The following is a 20,420-nucleotide window of genomic DNA, read 5'->3' on the forward strand; positions in this document are numbered from 1 at the left end:
AGGTGAAAGAACTCCTGCGTTGTGTATGTTTTCGACTTGGTGCCAATGAGTCACGAGTTTAGTAATGATTTAAAACTCGAACTGTGCATAGATTAACCCGGGCCGCTACAGACTGCATTGATGGTGAAAAAATAATGACGCTGATAGTCTTTACAAAACATTGTATGGCGCCAATGACTTACTGAAAGCTAAAGGTCTAGTACGTTCACACATGAGACTTCTGCGTAGAACTCTACATTTAGAACTTTATACGTTTATTTAAATACTATACATTAAATTTGTTTACGTTTCTTTGGCGCACATGGGACTTATTTCTTCCCCTCAACGAATGTCTTGGCACAACTGACTGTTTGTCAATTGGTTAGTCGCTCTATAGAAAGAACCAATTGGATGGTAATATATAAACCAAGTCCAATAGGTCTTTCTTCAACCAATAAACGCAAGGGCTGGGCCACTTCAACCCAATCGTCGATGGACTGGATAAGGAAATTTGAAGTGTGATGAAGTGACGTAAGGCATTACTATAAATATCTAGGCTCTGTCACGTCGGTTGTATTTAGGATTCCACCGAGAGGAGGATCTGCATTCTTGGATTTTCTTCCCTCCTTCACCGATCCGGATTATTCAGGTTTTCCCTACCGATCAACCAATCTAGCGCTTTTTTCGAGTGGGTGAAACACGAACAGGTATTTATATTCCCGCTTGTCGTTTAATACTTATCCATCGTTTAATTTTCGGAGAATAGCTTGGGCTATCTCGTGGTTTCGGCCACGGTTTGTAAATTTCAACTGGCTGGCGTGAACGACCTTGAATTCTCGGTAGGGCTTGTGTGAACAGCCTGCCTTTGTTCTCGTGGTGAGCAATATGCCGGGGTGGACGGAACTGACTACTAAACATTTTGTCTTGTGTCGAAATTACTATAGAAAATTGGCGGGCAACTGAGAATACGTCTAAGTATTGTATTTCCACGAAGTATACATGGCGATCGCTGCCGAACAAAGGCAGCTGTAAAACTAGCGCCGAGTGCTGTGAGGTCTAGGCCTCCTGAAGGCGGGGATAGTGAGCACCGCGGTCTATTCATAATCAAATTTGGAGGTTCTCTGACACACCGAACGCCTCCCAGCGGCGCCGACATCTATGTGGGTTTTCCACTAGGAGGGTGGGGTGGGTTTCTATATCCGTGTAGGTGTTGTGGCGTGTGTGTGTTTTTTTTTTTTTTTTTTTGTCCTTTGCCCTGACATTCCAATTTTCGGTAAACTTTTTATTATAAATTTGTCAGTACTGCAGCTAGTGATTACAATCGATGGCAGGATTACTTTTCCTGGGAGGGATCCTCATTTCATAACTTTCAATAGTATGCAATTGACCTGGTCTGGTTTTGAAAATGGCATATTAATGTCCTTGAGTGATTTTTGCGCTTTTACCTTTTTAAAGGTAAGATATGGCTCGTACCAAGCAGACCGCTCGTAAGTCTACTGGAGGAAAGGCGCCAAGGAAGCAACTGGCGACCAAAGCTGCTAGGAAAAGCGCGCCCTCTACTGGTGGTGTGAAGAAGCCTCATCGTTACAGGTTGGTTTTGTGCGACACAATTCCACGTTAGAGGTGCTTTTACAAGTTTAATGTCTTTTCTCCTTACATACTTGCATACGAAAATTACAATTGACAATTTTCATCTTAATTGATGTGCTAATTAACCTTGCTTCCCAAAACCAGGCCTGGAACTGTGGCTCTGAGAGAGATCAGGCGTTACCAGAAGTCAACAGAGCTGCTCATCCGGAAGCTTCCCTTCCAGCGACTGGTCAGGGAAATTGCCCAGGACTTCAAGACTGACCTGCGTTTTCAGAGTGCTGCGATTGGGGCTCTCCAGGTAACAAGCGAGTAATTAACTGATATAGATTAATCCATTACATTATCACTTATTTGACACGTCCCCTTGTTTTAGGTGCAATGAATGCAAAAGCAATTTTTTTTTCTTTCTCTCCATCAGGAAGCCAGTGAAGCATACCTTGTTGGGCTGTTCGAGGACACAAACTTGTGTGCCATTCACGCCAAGAGGGTGACCATCATGCCCAAAGATATCCAGCTGGCTCGCCGGATAAGAGGGGAGAGGGCTTAGATGGCACCCTTTTGGGTGCCCGCAGAATATTTATCATGCTTTTATTTACCACTTTGGACGTTCAGTTTCATTCATTTTTTTAAGAAGATGTATTTAAGACAAGAACAAAGTCGCTGTAATTATCATTCCATTGAGTTAGATGTGTACAGCGTGTCACGCGGGTACTGTGCCATAGGTTTAAGGTAGAGATGGTGCAGGGATTTGATTTAATAGTTTGTGGTTGTCTGAGACGAGCTCTTTGCATGTATTGGGTTGATGTAAGTACATTAGATGTCGCCCTTTAGGTGGTCAATAGGAATTTGGGGGGGTGTTTCACACAAAACCGGGTTGTAAATCCTTTCAAGTGGCCCTGGGATGGATCTGTGCTATTGTCATGGTGTGTGTATGCATATAGGTGTCTGTTTCCCTCTTCCAGCCTCTAGGGAATCCCAGCAGGATCCCTCATGCAATAATCTCCACTTGAGCCGTCACCCAGCATCTCTTGCACGGTGTTAGGAACAAAAGTGGGTGAATGCAAACATTGTGCAGACTTGTTGTATTCAGGGCTGCTTTTTATATTTTTCCAATGTAAACTTTGGCAGCTACAAATATGTGTCACATTGTCTTTCTATTAAATTCCTTTAAAAGTGTCCTGTGTTCCAGTTAGCTGAAGTGTCTGTAAACCGATGCTGCTTCGTTCTGAACCTTATGGAGCAGTGAGGAATGGCAACAACTACTGTCAACACACGAGACGGACAGGTAGTTTCAGGTCAATGCAAACAGCAATTGTAGTTGGTATGGTATAGCTAGTATACAGTTTAGGGTATTGAACTCACATCTCAAGTTAACAATGAACTTCGACGCTGCCAGTGGTGAGGCTAGTATCTGTTCGGCCATCTCAGACAAACCCCTCTGTGTGCTTGAAACCAATGGCTGCAGAGACATGGAACAAATTATTTGCCACTCAAGGTTGCAGAAGAGGCTTAGTTCAGCAATACAACTATATGTACCTCTCCCTGCTATCAGCTTGTTCACGGTCACATACCTATCCGGGTGACGATAGCTTCGCATTCCTGAGCGGATCCTGCATGCATTGCCAGGCAGCTGAAGCTTCTTGACTGGGGGGTTTCCAGGCAGTCCCTGTGATGCAGTAAATTGTATTCAGCCAGCATGTTGTTTCCAAACTCATCATCAAATAGACGTGCCCCACCAGTCCGACTTTCAGAGAGAAATGAGTGTCGGCTATGGGGTTAATTGCTGGTATGTGAATAAGGTTCTACTTTGCTGCAGGTTTTAGATTGTTTCATAATCACGCAAACTGGCTGATTCTCTGTTCAAGGTTGCATATCTATGTCTGCTGTGAGATTGTCCCAAATTTCCCTGTAACTGTATGATATTATTCACAAAACATGTTCCCTCTGTAGCCACATGTACTACATCAAGTAAATGATACTAGCTCAGCAGGTCTGCATGGATCATAATCACTGTGCCCCCATCTGCTCAAGAGATGCTGGCCAGACCTGCTCTGACCACAAGGTTTCTGCACTTGCATAAAGCATCTGCTAAACGTTACTGAATGCTGTTCGATGTGTGCTAATGGAATGACTACTCCAAATGCACCTTTATAAAAGCACGTTAAGATGATCCTGTTTATTCCCTCCTGCAAGCTTCATGTGCGCTGTGATACAGATAGTGAATACTATTCATGTTCTTTGAGGTTTTCAGTGGTTAAGTACTGAATTTGAAATGTTTAAGTCAGACTGATTGGACAGGAACAGTCTAGGTTTTAAGAGGCTGGTAACAAGCACTATTACTATGGTGATCTCAACAGAAGCAGCACTTCTTTGCTCTCACAGAATCACACCTTCACACTTCTCCACCCATGACAGATACTCACGCGACACAGAAGGCAAAAATCGTGTGATCTGATTGGTTGTATCTCCCCACACAGGAAATCTCTGGGTAGTGATGCTGGAAAATCTCCTGAACAGAAGAGGAAGACAGATAAAAGCTAGTCGCACAGTAAATAATGTGTGATTTTTTTATGACAGATGTACTAATGTGTGTTTCTAAAGAGTGGGGGGGGGTGTACCCTTGCTCCACTTCATTTATTCACATCTTGCCCCCATTTTTTTTACTGTGATTTCTGTACCGGCACCAGGTCACTGCAGTTCCATGGGGACTCAACCATTTAGGAAAAAAACAAGCAAGAGGACTTCACTCCTGTTTTTGGGCAAACACCCTGGGTTTATTTATCGGACGGCCCCGGTGGGCCCACGTTCCTGCCTGGCGGAAAAACGCTCACTTGTTTCGTCTCCTTCTCCATGCAGGTCACATGTGTCTCCTTCAGGTCCAATAGCACCACCTGCGGGAGCCATGGACAATGAATGAAGCCAAACCTGAATCATTGCGTGAGACGAGAGCTGCAGCTGCATTTAATGGCTGTTAGCGTTTGCACGAGCTTGCTACCTCTTCATGCTGCGAAGATTCATGCTACGTGGTACAGACACGCTTTCACTAAATATGGTCACGGCTTGGGAGAAAAAAATATTATCAAAGTTGTATGAACAGGGATTCGGATTAGCAGTGTATACTACAATGCTGAATGAAATACAGCTGCCATTCTGTCTAAAGCATTTCTGTAGAGCATATTCTCAGTCTGCTCTTTTTTGCAGGCATCAAATCAAATAGCCTCTTATTGTCAATTCACTATATGTCCATAACATACAAGGGAGTATTCTCCCAGTGTCGTCGTGGGGTTTCCTCCGGGTACTCCGGTTTCCCCCCACAGTCCAAAAACATGCTGAGGCTAATTGGACTTGCTAAATTGCCCGCAGGAGTGCCTGTGTGTGTGAATGGTGTGTGAGTGTGCCCTGCGATGGGCTGGCCCCCCATCCTGGGTTGTTCCCTGCCTCGTGCCCATTGCTTCCGGGATAGGCTCCGGACCCCCCGCGACCCAGTAGGATAAACAGTTTGGAAAATGGATCGATGGATACAAGGGAGTCGAAATGCTGTTTTTCTCTCATCTTTGTAGTGCGATATAAAGTATGAAAAGTACAAACATATAAGATAAAGATAAATAAAATATGGTCTGACATGCATATAGTGGTTTGACAGTAGATATATTAGCGTGATGAAGCCCTTCAGGGGTACCTTTCTGGGCTGATTCTGATCCAGGACCAGAGCAACCCCACGCTGCAGCACTTCCTTTCCCCCACACTGAAATGCAAACCCAGGACAAACACAATTTGCTACATACACACCTTAAACTCTGGTTTCTCGTTGGCTGTGCACATAGAAAAATGGCAGACGGCACAGACGTGTACATTTACCATTCCGACGCTGGCTTTTCCCAAATACTGCACGATGTACACGATCCTAGAAAAACAAAGGAACACGGCTGAGATGCCACACATGAGGAATGTGCCCACATGCACCGAACTTCCCCAATCGCTACATAAAGAGACTGACGAGAGTCCCGTCCCTCACCGCCCATCCCTCAGGCACTGGGACTCCTGTCGTGGCGGGGACAGGGAGGTGGGGTGCAGCTGCAGCGACGGATTCTCCTGCTGAAGTTCCTGCAGGTGTCTGACCACAGGCCGGTACACTGATCCATCCTCGGCCCTCCATCGCAGCACTCGCAGGGACAGCGGGGCGCCCCTCAGCTGCGCCAGCACTGTGCCTGCCTGTGTACAGAAAGGGAGCCTCCAGTACAGGCTATGAGGTGGATAGTTCAAGGCCATTAAAAATGCCAACTAACTCCAGTGCAGTCGGGCCGTCGTGTGCAGCCAGATATGGAGTAGATATGATGTAGAATAACATCAACAAGAGCAGGAACTGCTCTGCAGCAGTCCAGTACCATTAAACCAGTTCCCCTTGATCTGATGGCCTCAAAGTCCTCTCAAAGACTCAATCTGAAGTCCAGTAAGCAATAAAGTGGCTGAGTAATTTTATCCTCCTCCTCCTAAAAAACCATCCTGCTGACTACATAACTCTAGACACCCCCTCAACCCAAAGAGGAACTATTAACCAGGAGGGTTCAAGGCACAACACAATCAATTTGCCTTTAGTAGATCTAGACAATGCCAGAAATGCAGTCATTGTTTAAAAAGGAGCGATTAGCGGTCTATACCAATGAGAAAGCTGCTCTCTGGACACCGTGCTAAAACCGCAGCAGTCATGGCTTTGAGGCACCACATCAGCAGCTCGCTTTCGCATAATGAGGTTTTCAGTGTTTTCACAAGACTGACACTCTCCTCTGAATGTTGTTAAATTATTAACGGTTCCCGCAGCCTGCGGGACCAGCCGAATGAGTATTAAAAATTAGTAAGAATTACTGCCAATTCAAGGTGACTGAGGTCCCTGCCTGCAGCCAGCTGGCTGTTGGAGTCTAATTGCATAGATGATTATAAACATCATTTCTGTCTGAGTGCTTCACATGTGCTTTATGGCTGAATTCTTTGCCTATAGTAAGTAGCTGGTGTTATCTGAGCTGAGGAAATAAGCACATGCGGATGCTGCAGGTGCCGCTGCCTCACCTGTCCGTTGGAGGCGTTCCTCAGGGATATGCCGTTGATTTCGTCGATGATGTCACCGGGCTGTACACACCCGTCTACCTGCGCCTGGCTGCCCTCAATCAGGTCCAACACGAAGACGCGTCCCCCAAGGTATCTGGCTCATAGAATGGGGGGGGGGGTTATATAGGGCTGTTTTGGTACTGGAGACACTTGAAAAGAGGAAGGAAGAAGACAAGAACTAACCTGAGTACCATTCCCAGTTTCCGGCATGGTACCACCTCATAAACATCGCATACCTGGAACATGCAAAGACAAACATCATCCTCTCTGCCAACATACAGACAACAAACATAAAACCCAAAATCAGATGCATTCTCAAGAGCCTCCTTCATTGACACAAACAGAGATCAATAGCATTTTAGCAATTCCAGTGGAATCCATTCCAGGAACTGGGGTTGTTCCAAGTAGCGAAAGTATCTACTAACTGTCACACAATGGGTAATGGCCTGCCTCCACAAAGCAAAAAATAGGGTTGAAGCAGATCTTAATTTAATGTAACAAATAAACCCACTAGGAAGACATTATTTATTTTAAGAATTTACCGGCAACAGCCAGCTGTCATCCAAAAAGCTGCAGTTCTACAGTAAAAAGAAAGGATGGGGGTGAGTCTCACTAAATTCCATCACTTGACTTTACGGTATAGAGAAAGGGGTAGGAGATAAGTTTTACCTTGATGTTAAGGTTGAACTCCAGTTCAGAAAGGACAAGCAGTAAAGACAGGAATGGTTCTGGAGAGTAATGTAGTTTCATATTTGTAAGTTTTAAAGTAGCACTCTGCTGCAAAGTAAAACTATTCACAGATACCTTTAACTGGGACAGTTTCTGGTGTACGAAGAAAACTTACCCATAAACTCATCATTTCTGACAATAGAAATAGTAGGATTGTACCACTAAAATAAGACAGAGAGTTATAATCATTTGGCCGTCCAGTTTTGGTCTTAATTTACTATATTTTTATTATATTCTGACTAATTGTAATGCTCCTAATCCAACAATTAAAAGTACAGTTTTCTCTTTCACATTTGCAAGTCCCTAAATGCAGTATAAAATATCATTTTACATTTATACAGGCAATACCTTTTTTTGCTTGTTACTGACCTCCAACAGCTTGCTTGTGTGTGAAAGGTGCTGAACTACATTTCCCAAAATCCTTCTCTCAAGGGCCAGCCTTAGGAAATACCGCCCCCTGCCCTGCGCTGTCAAGAGCTTCTTGCAAGCAGATGTCTGTTCCAGAGCCAAAGAGATTAGGCTCAGCCTGCTGAATGGGCCAAATGAGAAATTTATAAAAGAAAGTGAATATCTCAATCCAGGGGAAAATGTATGAATATTTTAGCCCGTTCATTAATCTGAAATTTATTGCATCGTTGGGATTAACATTCACTGAGATTATGAATGTATTTGAAGATGCAAAAATCTAGTCTCCAATTCATTCTTCAAGGCAAGTAACTACTGATTCATCAATATAATGCCTGTAGTGATCCTCTGCTTTCGTTAAATGAAAAGAGGAAAACCCACAGGTTCCTGCTGCTCACCTTCCACAGGAGTCCACCTGGGGAAGCTGTTCCACACAGTGCCAGTAATCCCTCTGCACAAACCCAAGGACCGGCTCTGCAGATCCCACAATGCACCATTACTCCTATCATTAGGCTCCTGCCTGCTTTATGTGAAAATCCCTCCTACCCAGACACTAAGGACACTGTCTGTTGCCTTATTTAACATGAGCCATGGTTGTGGAAGGTTTAAACAGTGAGGAAAGTCTCCAGATCCTATGATAAACGAAACACCTCATTCATCTTAGCTAAAGGTGCACTTTCAATACTGTCAAGATACCCAACAGGAGGTTCGCTGACATCCTGTCACAGATATGCCAGTTCAAACTATGGGAATACTCTATCAGGCACCACTCCCAATCACAGAGTGTGACAGTAACAGGCAGGCATTGTACCAGAATGATAGAGAAGGGTTTTGTTTTCGCCTGCCAGTGGACATCAGTCAACATTCATCAGCCTGATCCCTGGAAACTGTGAGGTGACTCAGTTCATCTTGTTATTTCAACATATCTGTCTGACTCCATATAGCAGTGTTCCTCAAACTGGTCCTTGGACACCCCCAGACAGAACTTTCTTTTCTTGCTCCTTCCCAGCTCTAGGTAGGACAGGAGTGGATGATCTGGCAGGAAGCCGGGATGGAGCAAAAACCTGGACTGTCTGTGGGTCCCCGAGGACCGGGTGGAAAAACATTACCATATAGGGTACTATCTAATAGTATATTACACATTCAAGCCTAAAATCAGAAGTCATCATCCGCCTCATCCCACATTATTCATCCTGTAGATCTGTCACAATAAAAATGAAAACACAGTCAATAAGTGCGTATTAATCCGAGTGTGAAAGTGTAACTTGAGCTGTGCTATTGTTTCAGAGCTCCTGTCTATTACTACACCCTCTACACCAATGAATGGCAAGCAGCCAGTAAAACCACACCTTTCCAGGCTCTGCTGCACATACGAAAAGCCTTTTGTCCAGCCATAATCAGGTGTGGCCAGTTGTGCACGCTTTGGAACAGAAGTTTAGAGTGAACTAGATTCATTACTGAGAAGGTGCTAACTGATCCACTTTGTTGAAAAAAATATGGTAAATTATATATAAACACATAATTGTGAGAGAAGTGCTTGAAGTGGTCAATTCCTTACTGGTACTCAGTACTGGCACCTCTCGATATCTGTTGGTACTGAATAACAAGAGGAGTATCTGCACTTGGTACTGAACAACAAGAGAAGAACCTGCACTTGGTAGTGAATAACAAGGGGATTACCTGTACCTGGTACTAAATAATAAGGGGAGCATCTGCATTTGGTACTGAATAACAAGAGAAGAACCTGCACTTGGTAGTGAATAACAAGGGGATTACCTGTACCTGATACTAAATAATAAGGGGAGCATCTGCATTTGGTACTGAATAACAAGGGGAGTACCTGCTCCTGGTATTAAATGACAAGGGGATTTCCTGTACCTGGTAATAAATAACAAGGGGAGCATCTGCACTTGATACTGAATAACAAGAGGATTACCTGCACCTGATACTAAATAATAATAATAATAATACATTTTATTTATAACACACTCGACATTTTTGGAGAAAATCTCTAAGTGCTACAAAACCTCAACAATCTAAAAAATAGCTATAAAGCAAAAAATTAGCAATGATAAAGTCTGCTAAAAAGGAAGGGTTTAAGTCCTTTTTTAAAACTGTTAGTTGACTGGGCTGCCCTCAGAGTGTCAGGAAGGGCATTCCATAGGTGAGACACAGCAGCAGAGAAGGTCCGATCGCCCATTGTGCTGAGTTTAGTTCTGGGGGGATGGAGGCGATTAACAAGGGTATTACCTGTACCTGGTACTAAATAGCAAGGGGAGAACCAGAAAATGGTACTAAATAACAAGGGGAGAACCTGAACATGGTACTAAATAACTAGGGGAGAACCTGAAATGGCACTAAATAACAAGGGGAGAACCTGAACATGGCACTAAATAACATGGGGAGAACCTGAACATGGCACTAAATAACAAGGGGAGAACCTGGACCTGGTGCTAAATAACAAGGGGAGAACCTGAACACGGTACTAAATAACTAGGGGGAGAACCTGAAATGGCACTAAATAACAAGGGGAGAACCTGAACATGGTACTAAATAACATGGGGAGAACTTGAAATGGTACTAAATAACAAGGGGAGAAGCTGAACATGGTACTAAATAACAAGGGGAGTACTAGCAGCTGTTTTTCAGAGTATATGTACATATGGATCTGCAGAATACTCACGCTGAAGCCCCTTGCGAAGAATGAGCTCCAATAACTGACAGCAGGAGGACAGTTCAGGGTTGGAGTCTATTATTACGCCCCTCTCTGATTTAAGACTGAGAATACACACTTTGACAGAAATATTAAGCATCGTTAAAGACTGAATTTCACAGATGTGTCATATTTTATTATTAATGTGTTTTTAGGATCATTTAATAACGGATTCAACTAAGATTGAAGGAGATTACAATACATCTGCAAGCCTTAGAAGGTTACTAGTGTGCGGAAATAAAGCGGCAACGAAGGCAAAGTCTTACATGCAGGTGATCATGCTACAAAACGCGTTTAATAACTATAACGCAACAATAAAACACAGACATTTTAACATATAAAAAGTATTATTTTAGATTACCTTTAAAAATTAACGTACGGTTCTTTTTAGTGCCAAAATCAACTAAGCACAGGAAGAGCATTGATTGTTTTTTTTTTTTTTTTTTTTACCAAAAACGCATAGTTAATGCGTATTGTGGTTAACCTACATTGACAGCTGAACGATCTAAAATGCAGATTTACCTATGAATGTACAAATGATGTGGAATTTAAGATGTAGTCGCTATAAATCTGATTATTGTGTGTAATAGTTGGTATATTAATCATCATACATAGGTAACATTTTTCAGCAACAGAGCAATCTGTTATGTTATATTAACGTACCTTTAAGTGCGCTCAATAGTGGATCTTTAGTGGACATTTTCGTGCCCGACACGGTAGGTTGATCTTAATAGCGATCAAACTGAATGTGCGCCACCCTTCCGCAAAAGCAACATACCGTCACCGTAACTTTCTCTCCCCTCCCTCTCTCTGATCGTATAAAATATTTCTCTGTTTACATGTCTGACTGATCATGCGTTCCCGTTTCTTCGTGTAAGTGATGAGACTGCTTTCATTAAAATGATACGAGTCGTAGTAGTATCTATGCTGTAGCAAAAAATAAAAAAATAAAATAAATTTTGGCAGCCCCTTGCAGACAATTATAAAACTATAATTTTACTATAATCATCATTCCTGTTTGTAGAGTGATACGTGATATTCTAAGAATGACCAGACATTGGCTCAAGTTGCATTGATAATCTATTTTTTGCCGTGATTTACAAACAGCATGTAGACTCTACGTATGTTGAATTACATACTGTTAGCGTTTATATTAGTATTCATTATTTTATGTAAAAAGAAAAATCTTATTTATCAAACTCATTAAGGTGGGAGCATAAAATCCACAACAAATATGGCCGCTGTCGCCGTCCTCTTTCGTACTTAGCCGGAAATTGACGAATCACAATCGTGATTCTCCACAGGCTTGTATGTAAACAAGGTCAGCCCTACACTGCAGTGCATATCACAGGCTGCTGGAAAGGCAGAAGTTGGCTGGTCTTCGTGGACACCTGTGGCAGAAGTCTGCGGACGCTGATTTTTCTTTAGGGGTTCAAGTAAGTAATGCTTTATATCGTGATGGAAGCTAGATGTTATTTTGTCAAAAGTGCTTGTGGAAAATTCTATAGTTTAAAATCGATTGCATTTTTCATTGATTCAGGTATAAAAATGCCGAGCCAGTTATGCCTGTGGCATGACCTGCAGTTGTGCACGACGTGCGAATAACGGACATCAGAAAATGCATTCATATTAAAGACTAGCTAAGTTAAAGGAAAATGTTCTATTTCTCATGAATGTATCATGTGTTCCCAAGTGCTGTGAAAGCCAGTCTCCGTATGTTAACTGGGTTTTTGCTGTTTTCATGTGAGTTAATAATATTGATCTGTATTACAGAGGTGCATGTTTACATGTTATGCCAATGTTTTTTCATAACAAACATGAATACATACATAAATATCTGTAGGCATATGGGTGTATATCTGTTATGTAAAAAGTCCAATGTTCCGTGCCAGCTTCTGCGCAGCGTTTCGCAAAGCCTTTTTACGGTCATCTCCGATCCACCTCCACCGCAAGCGCCTGACTTATTGTCAGCCACCTATTAATTAAATTTGCGCTTTTGAAATTATTGTGACGACAATTTGTTTTTCAGAATTAATCAAGTAGAAGAAATGTATTGTTTTTCCCAACTCTCCAAAATAACAGGTATTTTTGTTTTCGAGAAGTTAAACGGTGTTTGCCACGGTCATGAATTTTTTATTCTCACTTTTTAAATATTTAATTTCTCGCAATTTTATTCCCATGGTTCCTTGACTGTCAGTATGTAACTTCTACTAACAGTCTCCAGCCTACTTATTTTAAGGGCTTATTGTGCATGTGCTTGCGCACAAGCGTCCCTCCAGTCCATCTGTCAGCAGTGACAGTATTTCTTACGTTTATGAAAGGACTTCACTGAGGAGTGACAAGCCCTACAAACAGAGGGCCCTTCTTGGTGATTTGCCTGTGCTACTTCTCCCTGTGTGGCCACTTTAAGTGTGACGTTCAGGGGTTTTGATGAGTTTTGCTAAGCCAAAGTCTAAAAAGATTACTTTCGCTCTTTAATCCACTGTTTGAGGTGAGTAATAAAAAACAAAACACTGCAGTGTAGAGAGGTTTGGAAATACTGCTTGCTTTATTGTAGGTCTTTCGTGTATTTGATTCTGTATTGCAAATTTTTTTTAAATGATTTAGCCATGTATGAAACAAGCAATGACTCAGTGTCCTTGACTTCTTGGTCATGGGTATGACTGTTTTGATTTGGGACAGTGAGCAGAAGTTTGCAGTAAAGTTTCTGTTTTGTTTATTGCTTAATTATCAACTTGTCTGCCCTTTTTGGAATGCAGATGTGATCTTATTTTACGGAACAGGAAACACCTTGACCTATTTACATGAAGAAAGGGGTCGTGGGAAGGAGTTGGGGGCTGTTCTCTTATGCTGCTGATTCAGTCTCACTGCTGCTGAAAGAAGCGATTTTACAAGCTGGTTCAGGTCTCCTTGGATTATTTTAGTTTGGTATTATTTTTGCTAATATGCTGCAGAACAGCATCTATGCAATATAATCACAGTACATCACCTCTCTCTGTCCATCTTGTGAGTGTGTGAGTGTGTGTGTGTGTGTGTGTGTGTGTGTGTGTGTGAGTGTGTGTGTGTGTGGGGGGGGGGTTAGGGGATTAGATCTAATGCTTCCATTTAAATGAGCCCCTAACAAGCTCAGCGGCTCTGCAGAGTAACGGTCAGGACAGAGCAGTGCAGTGCAGTGCAGTGCAGTGCAGGGCTGCATGTGCTCCACACCCCCAGGCTCTCGCACTGCTACGCCCCCAGCTGTCTGCATTCCAGCTGCCGTGGAAAAGTTCCAATCTTCATGGATTTTTTATTTTTTGAGGGCTTTAAGCATCAGCAGCTGCACAATGGGGACCCGGGTGATGCGGAAAGGCTGGGGGGGTCGCAGAGACTGTGAGGGGGGGGTGCAGTGAGGGAGCCCGCTGTCAGCTTGGGGTGCCGCTAAGCTGCGCTTTTGCTGTTGTCTGTGTTTTATTTCTAGGAGGTCCACAGAGCTGCCAAGATGATGAAAGACTGCCTGCATTTTCTCATCGAGCCGGCCAAGAAGCTCAAAATCCGGCTGAAGGTACGAGGCAGTCAGTGCCGTATTGCTATGAGCCGTTGCGTTATCAAGCGTGTCGCAAGTCGTCTAAAGGCATCGTGTACGAGGCTACCACAATAATCGATTTCTTTTTCACAAGAGCAAAATATGAATAAATCCCTCTCTTCCCTGCTAACAAAAGCAAATGCTCCCGTGAAACCATCCAAACCCACTTTCATTTATGTATATCTGTAGTGACAAAATCCATAGCTAAGCAGGTAACGTTACACATGCAAATGGCCCGTGCTCTCAGGAGCTGTAGGTCACTTACTGCAGTTTGCCATGCCATGAATTAGAATACTTGAAATGCTAAATAATTCCAAGGCCATATTCTCACCAACCCTCTCTCCCCCCCCCCCCCCCCCCCCCCCCCAACTCTCCAAGGTTTCTTCTCCTGTTTACCTTTCCGCTATTTCACCTCTGAATTTTTTCAGGAATCTCGTAAAAGAGCAAGAACTGAAAAGAAAGCCCCCCTTCTAGAGAGTCAGCTGTTCATCATGGAGCTGGCCAGGGAGCTGAACCGGGTGTGCCAGGTACACACACACACACACACACACACACACACACGGCGATGCATTTGGACAGGGCTGCTGACGCAGTGATGGTGACACATGGAGACATACAGCACAGTCCTTACATTTAATTCTGCTGATGCCAAGCTCACACCCACACACACACTCAGATATGGGCAGCCGGTGTCCTGATACTCCTTTTTTTATCAGAAATCCGACGTCCTCGGATATATCTGGACCTGTCAGGACATCTGGCCCCCTTCCATGTGCCGTGCCTTCATCTTCGAATGGGCCTCGGTGCTGGAGAGTAAGGTGAGCGAGGTGTGCTGTGCGAGTGCAGCAGTGTGCATCTGGTCACCCATTATTCAGGTAACAGATGACAGCTATTAGCACTGAGGGTCAAGGGTCATAAGAGCTTAAATGGAAGAAGAGCCGAGGTCAGATGTGGGTCACGTTCCTCCCAATGGAAGATAAATATCAACCCATAATGCACCTTCTATTCTATCGTCAAAAGAAAAAATTAGGGAAATAATTTTGCTCGAAGCCCTGTTGGGAGTGCGCCAGAGGTGAGAATTCCTGTGACATGTTGCGTTCAGCAGAAGCCAGTGCCGGCACGTGAGTGGTCAGAGCGGTGTGACTGGAGGGCGCAGCTTTTAGGCAGCTTGGAGCGGGATAGCGAGCAGGATGTGGAGACCTCCAAGAGGACCATACAGGACTGGAGTCGGGAGCTGAGGATGCAGTCAAAGGTTAGTAGCTCTGCCTATGGCGATGTGCCAGTCGGGGCCAGATATACCTTGTCACAGCCACTAAGCAGGCCCATAGCCAGAAATAAATTCGGGGGTGGGTTGGTGGACTGCACCAGATTGGGTGGGGGGAGGGGTTCTCAGTGGAACCTGTTCTGCCAGTCAGGTCCTAGGCAGCTTCTTAGCTTCCCTTTGCCTAGATCCAGCACTGTTGCCAGTTAAACCAGTAAAGATGATGAACCTGCCTTTTTGACGTGTTTTGGATAAAGTGCAGTTCATGCCAGAAGCTGCCATTTCGTTTTTATAACAGAAGAATTTCCTGATTAGCCTGCATTATGTTGTATTGCGCCGAATTGCATGCATTCTTGTTGCGTGTTGATTTGCCCTTGATGTATGGCTTTGTTGCCTTTCTGTTAACACCGTATCGCCGGCGGTGAATGCGAGTCCAGGGGTGGTGGACGCCAGGCAGGCATGGTCTGCGCTGGTGCCCTTCATTTACCTCTGTCATCGTTAATTGCTTTTTGGCAATACTAGGCTGTTAGCTGCCTCCTGGATCTGAGCGTTTAACACTGATAATGATTTTGGTGTCTAACTCTCATCCTACATTCATTAATCTCTAAGAGTACTGACAGACCTCTAGAGAAAACCACGTGTCTAATAAAATCTTACCTCACTTCCCTTGCATCCTCTCAGCTTGATATCCCTTCTCTTTCATTCTGTCTCCTTCCTTATCTCCCTCTCAAATGTCTGTTTTAGTTGAAATTAATCTTATTTTGGATTAATTGAGGGTAAAGTCATATTTGAGTAGACAGAGCGAAAGACCAGTGATTCTGGCAGCACAGAGATGCTGCACTGGCCCCCTCTCATTTCTCAGGGGGGGTTGCATAGTAATTCTCCCTGTCTGTGATTGATTGATTCGGACTGCGCTGTTGGCAGCTCCCTCCCTGGGGGGGCCCATTTCTCCGTCTGGTGACTCTGCACTCAGCAGCGTCTCTCCTCCCTCCCCGTCCAGCGTAGCGTGTGGCCCGGGGAGCCGGTGGTGCTGATGCTGGACGACCTGGAGACACAGTGGCGGAAGGGGCGGGTGCCAAGCCTGCTCTCCGCCATGGAGCTGGTCATGTGGACCCTGCTGACCGACGACCCACAGAAGGTAAAGGTTCCTCCTCATCTCTGCCCCTGAAACACCGAATCCACACGCAGCCGGTATATATAGGTATGACAGCCTGGCTTACTCTCATCTCATCATAACCCTATTTCAGAAAAGCCCATTCATTGTACTGGGCCGTACTCTCTCACACTGTACTCTGCAATTAGACACCTCAGCATCTGTTTATGCACCGTAGGCAATTCTCTGTACTCTAGGGCTTCTCTCCCATTCCATCCCTCACGCTTGCCATGCTACTACCCTCCTCCATTGAGCAAATGCTCAGACAGTCTGTATTTATTACCGCAGTACTTCGCTTTAAACCAAAGCTACAGTTGGTACTTGGTTGCAAATGCTTCTGTATCTCCCAAACTTCATAAATATTTCATAATGCTCTTGCGTGAAACATTTTATGTCATCAGTCCCTTCTTCCACCGTCTTTTAGAATTTCCTCGAACATCCATTTCTTTGTACTTCCTTTATGCTTTGTGAGGCTCTGTCATTGTAGAATGACAATAAAGCTGAACTGTATTGAAATAGTCATACTTCCTGCCCGCAGGATTCTGTTCCCCAGCTGTGGTTCACCAGGAAACAAAGGAGTCAGAAATTAAGTGAGTCTCAGGGTTCATCTGTCCACATTCAATGCTGCCAATGCATGCAAGTGTTTTTGTTTTGGTCCCTCTGGTTACCTGGGTGCTTTCTGGTGTTTGATTAGCCAGGCTGGATGTGGAGGTGTTAGTCAGTTGCCTGAACATAATACAATGGTGTTAGTAGGGAATGTGAATTGTAAAGACTCTATGAATAGTGACAGGACTCATTGGTCTCCTTGGGTATTATCCTTCCAGATGCTACCAGGTACATTCCTCACAATGGTAAGTCATTTGCATATCTGATCATGATCATGCTAATGTATGTATAGGACTCTGTATTAGTAAATAGCTCAGTCCAGTTCACCTTGTGTTCAATGTGATTTTGTTCGTGTTATATATATCATTCTTAATGAGGAAGCTTTTACTACGTAAGAGGATCCATTATGTAATATGTAAACACAAATAGAGGGATACAATGTGCTTAATGCGTTACCCATGTTATACTTTATTATAACATTTCTACTTTTCTCATAGTCTGGAACTGGATCACTGAAGCAGCAGGTAGCTATTTCTTTTTTTAATTTCCGGTTTCCTTGTCGGTGTTGGTCTTTAAAGTTGCTGAGTAGTGTCACAATCTTACCTGCAGTGGAGGTGACCCTTGACCCAGACACGGCAAACCCAGACCTGTTGATCTCCCACGACGGCAAGCGCATGCGCTGCGGCTTCGAGAGGAAGGAGGTGCCCAACTTCCACCGGCGCTTTGACGGCTGGTGGTGCGCAGTGGGCACACAGAGCTTCGCATCCGGGCGGCATTACTGGGAGGTGGAGGTGGGCGAGAGGGACTGGCGGCTGGGCGTGGCCAAGGAGTCGGCCCTCAGGAAGGGCTACAAGTCGCTGAACACGGAGATGGGCTACCTAACCCTGCGCGTGGAGAGGGGCACTGAGTTCAAGGCGCTCACCGTGCCATTCACCCCTCTACCATCGAGCCTCATCCCCCGTAAGGTGGGCATCTATCTCGACTACGACAACGGCCAGCTCTCTTTCTACAACGTGGAGAACCGCTCACACATCTACACCTTCAGCGAGACCTTCACCGAGAAACTGTACCCGCTCTTTGGCACCGTGGAGGTCGGCAAGGGCCTGGTTATCAGGTCGGCGGGGGCCAGGGGACACTGCTTCTGCCCTGGCCCCTGTCTGTGGGGCTAAGCGCTCAGCCTCCTTCATTGGCAATGTCTCATAGCTGGATGTATGTGACCTGTATCGCTAGCCGGTGGTCCTTAGCCATAAATGCAGCATGCTTTTCGCATCGCATGCACAGAGCTGCGCCATCGATGCACTTGACCCTGTTATTCCCGCTTGCTAGAATGTCACGCTGCATATTTCTGTCGGTCTAAAAGGAAAAATTGTCATGATACAGTAGCACTTGTCCACGGTTGATCTTGCAAATAATGAAGCACTTTGCGTGATTAATAAATTTATCAAGTGAAAAAATCATTTGCCTTTGTGTTTATTCCCTTTTTGATAGGCTTAAGTTGAATATTTACAAAGTAAATGCGTAAGTATATTTACTACATTACATAGGGTGACCAAATAATCCATGCTTGGGAGGACACCGAGTTAGGACAGGATTTGTAAACTGCCATTTTAATTAAAATGACCTGGATTCCACTTTACTCACTTTCATTTTTCAGTACTGAGTACCCGCTGTGTGCTGATTGGTCAGTCTCCTATAATATGCATGTTTCATTAATATTACTGTGAAGCTGGATGAGTATTTCAAAGAACAGAAAGAACCAAACTATTTAGCCAAGCATAGGAACCTTTTAAGGTAGTTTGCAAAACCCCAAGTAGCTCAAAGTATCCTCCCTGACATGGATTATCTGGTCACCCTAACAATACATAGGTTTACCGAAGGATTTCAAATATAGATTAGTGCTATTACCACCAAAGACAAATTAAGAAAGTCAGTTTTAAGCATAAAGCCATGTTTATTAAGTGCAATACATCCGACACGCTTGAGAAAAAAACTGTTGATGCTAGTTGATGTGTACATATTATGTAGGGCAGCTCTCATAAAAACCAAAAAGTAAAGAGTTTGAATGCATGTTAAACTGCATGCATGTTTGAAACGTGAACGATAAAGACTTTAACTTGCCCATTTATGTTTGTTTCATGATATACCCTTAAATACTAAAAATGTGGATGTGTGAAGACATTTTCAAGACATTAAATTGCAGAGGAGAGGGGATACAGTCCTAGGCCGTGGGGGGGCAAAAATGTCGCATGTCGGGAGTCCAAACGCAGCTGCGTGTGTGCTTGTACACATGGATGCAACTGAAGGATCCGTCTGTTAGTACAAATGAATGATGATGATGATGATGATAATTAAAGCACAGGAACACCTCGTCTACGCAGCCAGAAGAGCATAAACAAACATATAAGCTTTAGTCATAAAACTCTGCTCACCATGAAATATAATACTTTATATACAAACACGGCAGTTAAAAAGCATTATATTCTTTATATGAGAAATTTGGAGAGACTTAGACTAATGTAAACTTGGTTTTAAAATTGAAGGAAATACCATTAGCAGTACATATGCCATTTGTACATTTATAAATTGGCTTATTTAAATGAAATTAAGGGCTTCTTTGTTTCAAGGGCTTTGCAGGGATTCATATATAACTATTCCATTCTGTACACAACTCCCTTTGTTTACAGATAGGCAAAGATTTAAGTGCAGCTTGAGTATGAAACAGGATCTGTGATGGATTTGGATTACAGTCAGCTGACTGTCAGCTGTGCGTTTTGAAGCTATTTCAGGTTCAGCACACCTCTGTACCTGCCCCAGGTTCCCACATGGATAATCCAACAAGGAGAACGTCAGCGATGGAGATCCATGTTTTACAATGAGCTCAGCTTATCCTATACCACCGTGACAGACATTCTGCTGAAAGACGAGCACTTACAAGGCCTACGACACCAGTTGCCAAGCAACTCCTCTTGGCTTTTTTTTTAAATCGTTAGATAGAAAAGCAAGATTTGTTTGATTTGCAAGAGAAACAGCAGAGCAGGTACAAATGCAGAAGTTCATTGTCTCGTGTAATAGATTTAAAAAAAAAAAACTGCAAAATATTCAGGGTTTTACAACTTGCTCTTCACTGAGGTCTCAGGCCTCATAGAACTTCTCCACCTTCTTGGTCATGCTGTTGCCCGCTGTCACGGTCCTGGTGACCACCTCCTTGGTGATGTGCCGGGTCACCATGCCGCCGGTCTCCACGTGCTGCGTTGTGAGCTTCATGCCGTCTGGGCAGGGAGGCACGAGAGTTACGTTTGCGTACGTGGGGAACTAACAT

General features: G+C 43.9%; 4 protein-coding genes across 10 annotated transcripts in view; 2 read left to right on the forward strand and 2 right to left on the reverse strand.

Annotated features, from left to right (window-relative positions):
* The first annotated feature begins 529 nt into the window (after nt 1–529).
* Nucleotides 530–2,745, forward strand: LOC125741870 (histone H3.3A). The gene is made up of 4 exons (XM_049013337.1): nt 530–686; nt 1,435–1,569; nt 1,714–1,867; nt 1,988–2,745. Exons 2-4 carry the CDS (start codon nt 1,442–1,444, stop codon nt 2,114–2,116), a joined length of 411 nt encoding a protein of 136 aa, XP_048869294.1. The 5' UTR covers nt 530–686; nt 1,435–1,441; the 3' UTR covers nt 2,117–2,745.
* si:ch211-250n8.1 (uncharacterized) lies at nt 1,431–11,691 on the reverse strand. Of its 2 annotated transcripts, XM_049013303.1 has the most exons (16): nt 11,183–11,691; nt 10,490–10,597; nt 8,205–8,280; nt 7,771–7,930; nt 7,517–7,562; nt 7,342–7,400; nt 7,215–7,250; nt 6,856–6,908; nt 6,634–6,766; nt 5,585–5,781; nt 5,428–5,473; nt 5,249–5,314; nt 4,401–4,460; nt 3,993–4,078; nt 3,141–3,235; nt 1,431–3,028 (listed from the first exon to the last, which is right to left on the reverse strand). In XM_049013303.1, the coding sequence occupies exons 1-16, from the start codon at nt 11,217–11,219 to the stop codon at nt 2,994–2,996; spliced, it is 1,293 nt and encodes a 430-aa protein (XP_048869260.1). In that variant the 5' UTR covers nt 11,220–11,691; the 3' UTR covers nt 1,431–2,993. The 2 variants fall into 2 exon arrangements, with proteins under 2 accessions (XP_048869260.1, XP_048869261.1); XM_049013304.1 differs by lacking the exons at nt 8,205–8,280; nt 11,183–11,691.
* A 123-nt stretch (nt 11,692–11,814) lies between these two features.
* On the forward strand, nt 11,815–18,558 carry LOC125741860 (butyrophilin subfamily 1 member A1-like). Of its 4 annotated transcripts, none has more exons than XM_049013305.1 (10): nt 11,817–11,955; nt 13,977–14,060; nt 14,510–14,608; nt 14,798–14,899; nt 15,184–15,333; nt 16,343–16,480; nt 17,034–17,085; nt 17,320–17,346; nt 17,599–17,625; nt 17,711–18,558. In XM_049013305.1, the coding sequence occupies exons 2-10, from the start codon at nt 13,998–14,000 to the stop codon at nt 18,268–18,270; spliced, it is 1,218 nt and encodes a 405-aa protein (XP_048869262.1). In that variant the 5' UTR covers nt 11,817–11,955; nt 13,977–13,997; the 3' UTR covers nt 18,271–18,558. The 4 variants fall into 4 exon arrangements, with proteins under 4 accessions (XP_048869264.1, XP_048869262.1, XP_048869263.1 ...); XM_049013306.1 differs by having other exon boundaries at nt 11,818–11,955; nt 15,187–15,333; XM_049013308.1 differs by having other exon boundaries at nt 11,823–11,955; nt 14,460–14,608.
* A 470-nt stretch (nt 18,559–19,028) lies between these two features.
* Nucleotides 19,029–20,420, reverse strand: part of itgb4 (integrin, beta 4) — a 30,935-nt gene continuing 29,543 nt past the window's right edge. For all 3 annotated transcript variants that reach the window (XM_049013282.1, XM_049013281.1, XM_049013283.1), the window contains one exon: nt 19,029–20,370. In XM_049013282.1, coding sequence (XP_048869239.1) covers nt 20,234–20,370 — 137 coding nt within the window. In that variant the 3' untranslated portion in view covers nt 19,029–20,233. The remainder of the gene's footprint in view (nt 20,371–20,420) is intronic.

The sequence above is a fragment of the Brienomyrus brachyistius genome, chromosome 5, assembly GCF_023856365.1.
Source record: "Brienomyrus brachyistius isolate T26 chromosome 5, BBRACH_0.4, whole genome shotgun sequence".
Taxonomy (NCBI): Eukaryota; Metazoa; Chordata; class Actinopteri; order Osteoglossiformes; family Mormyridae; genus Brienomyrus; species Brienomyrus brachyistius.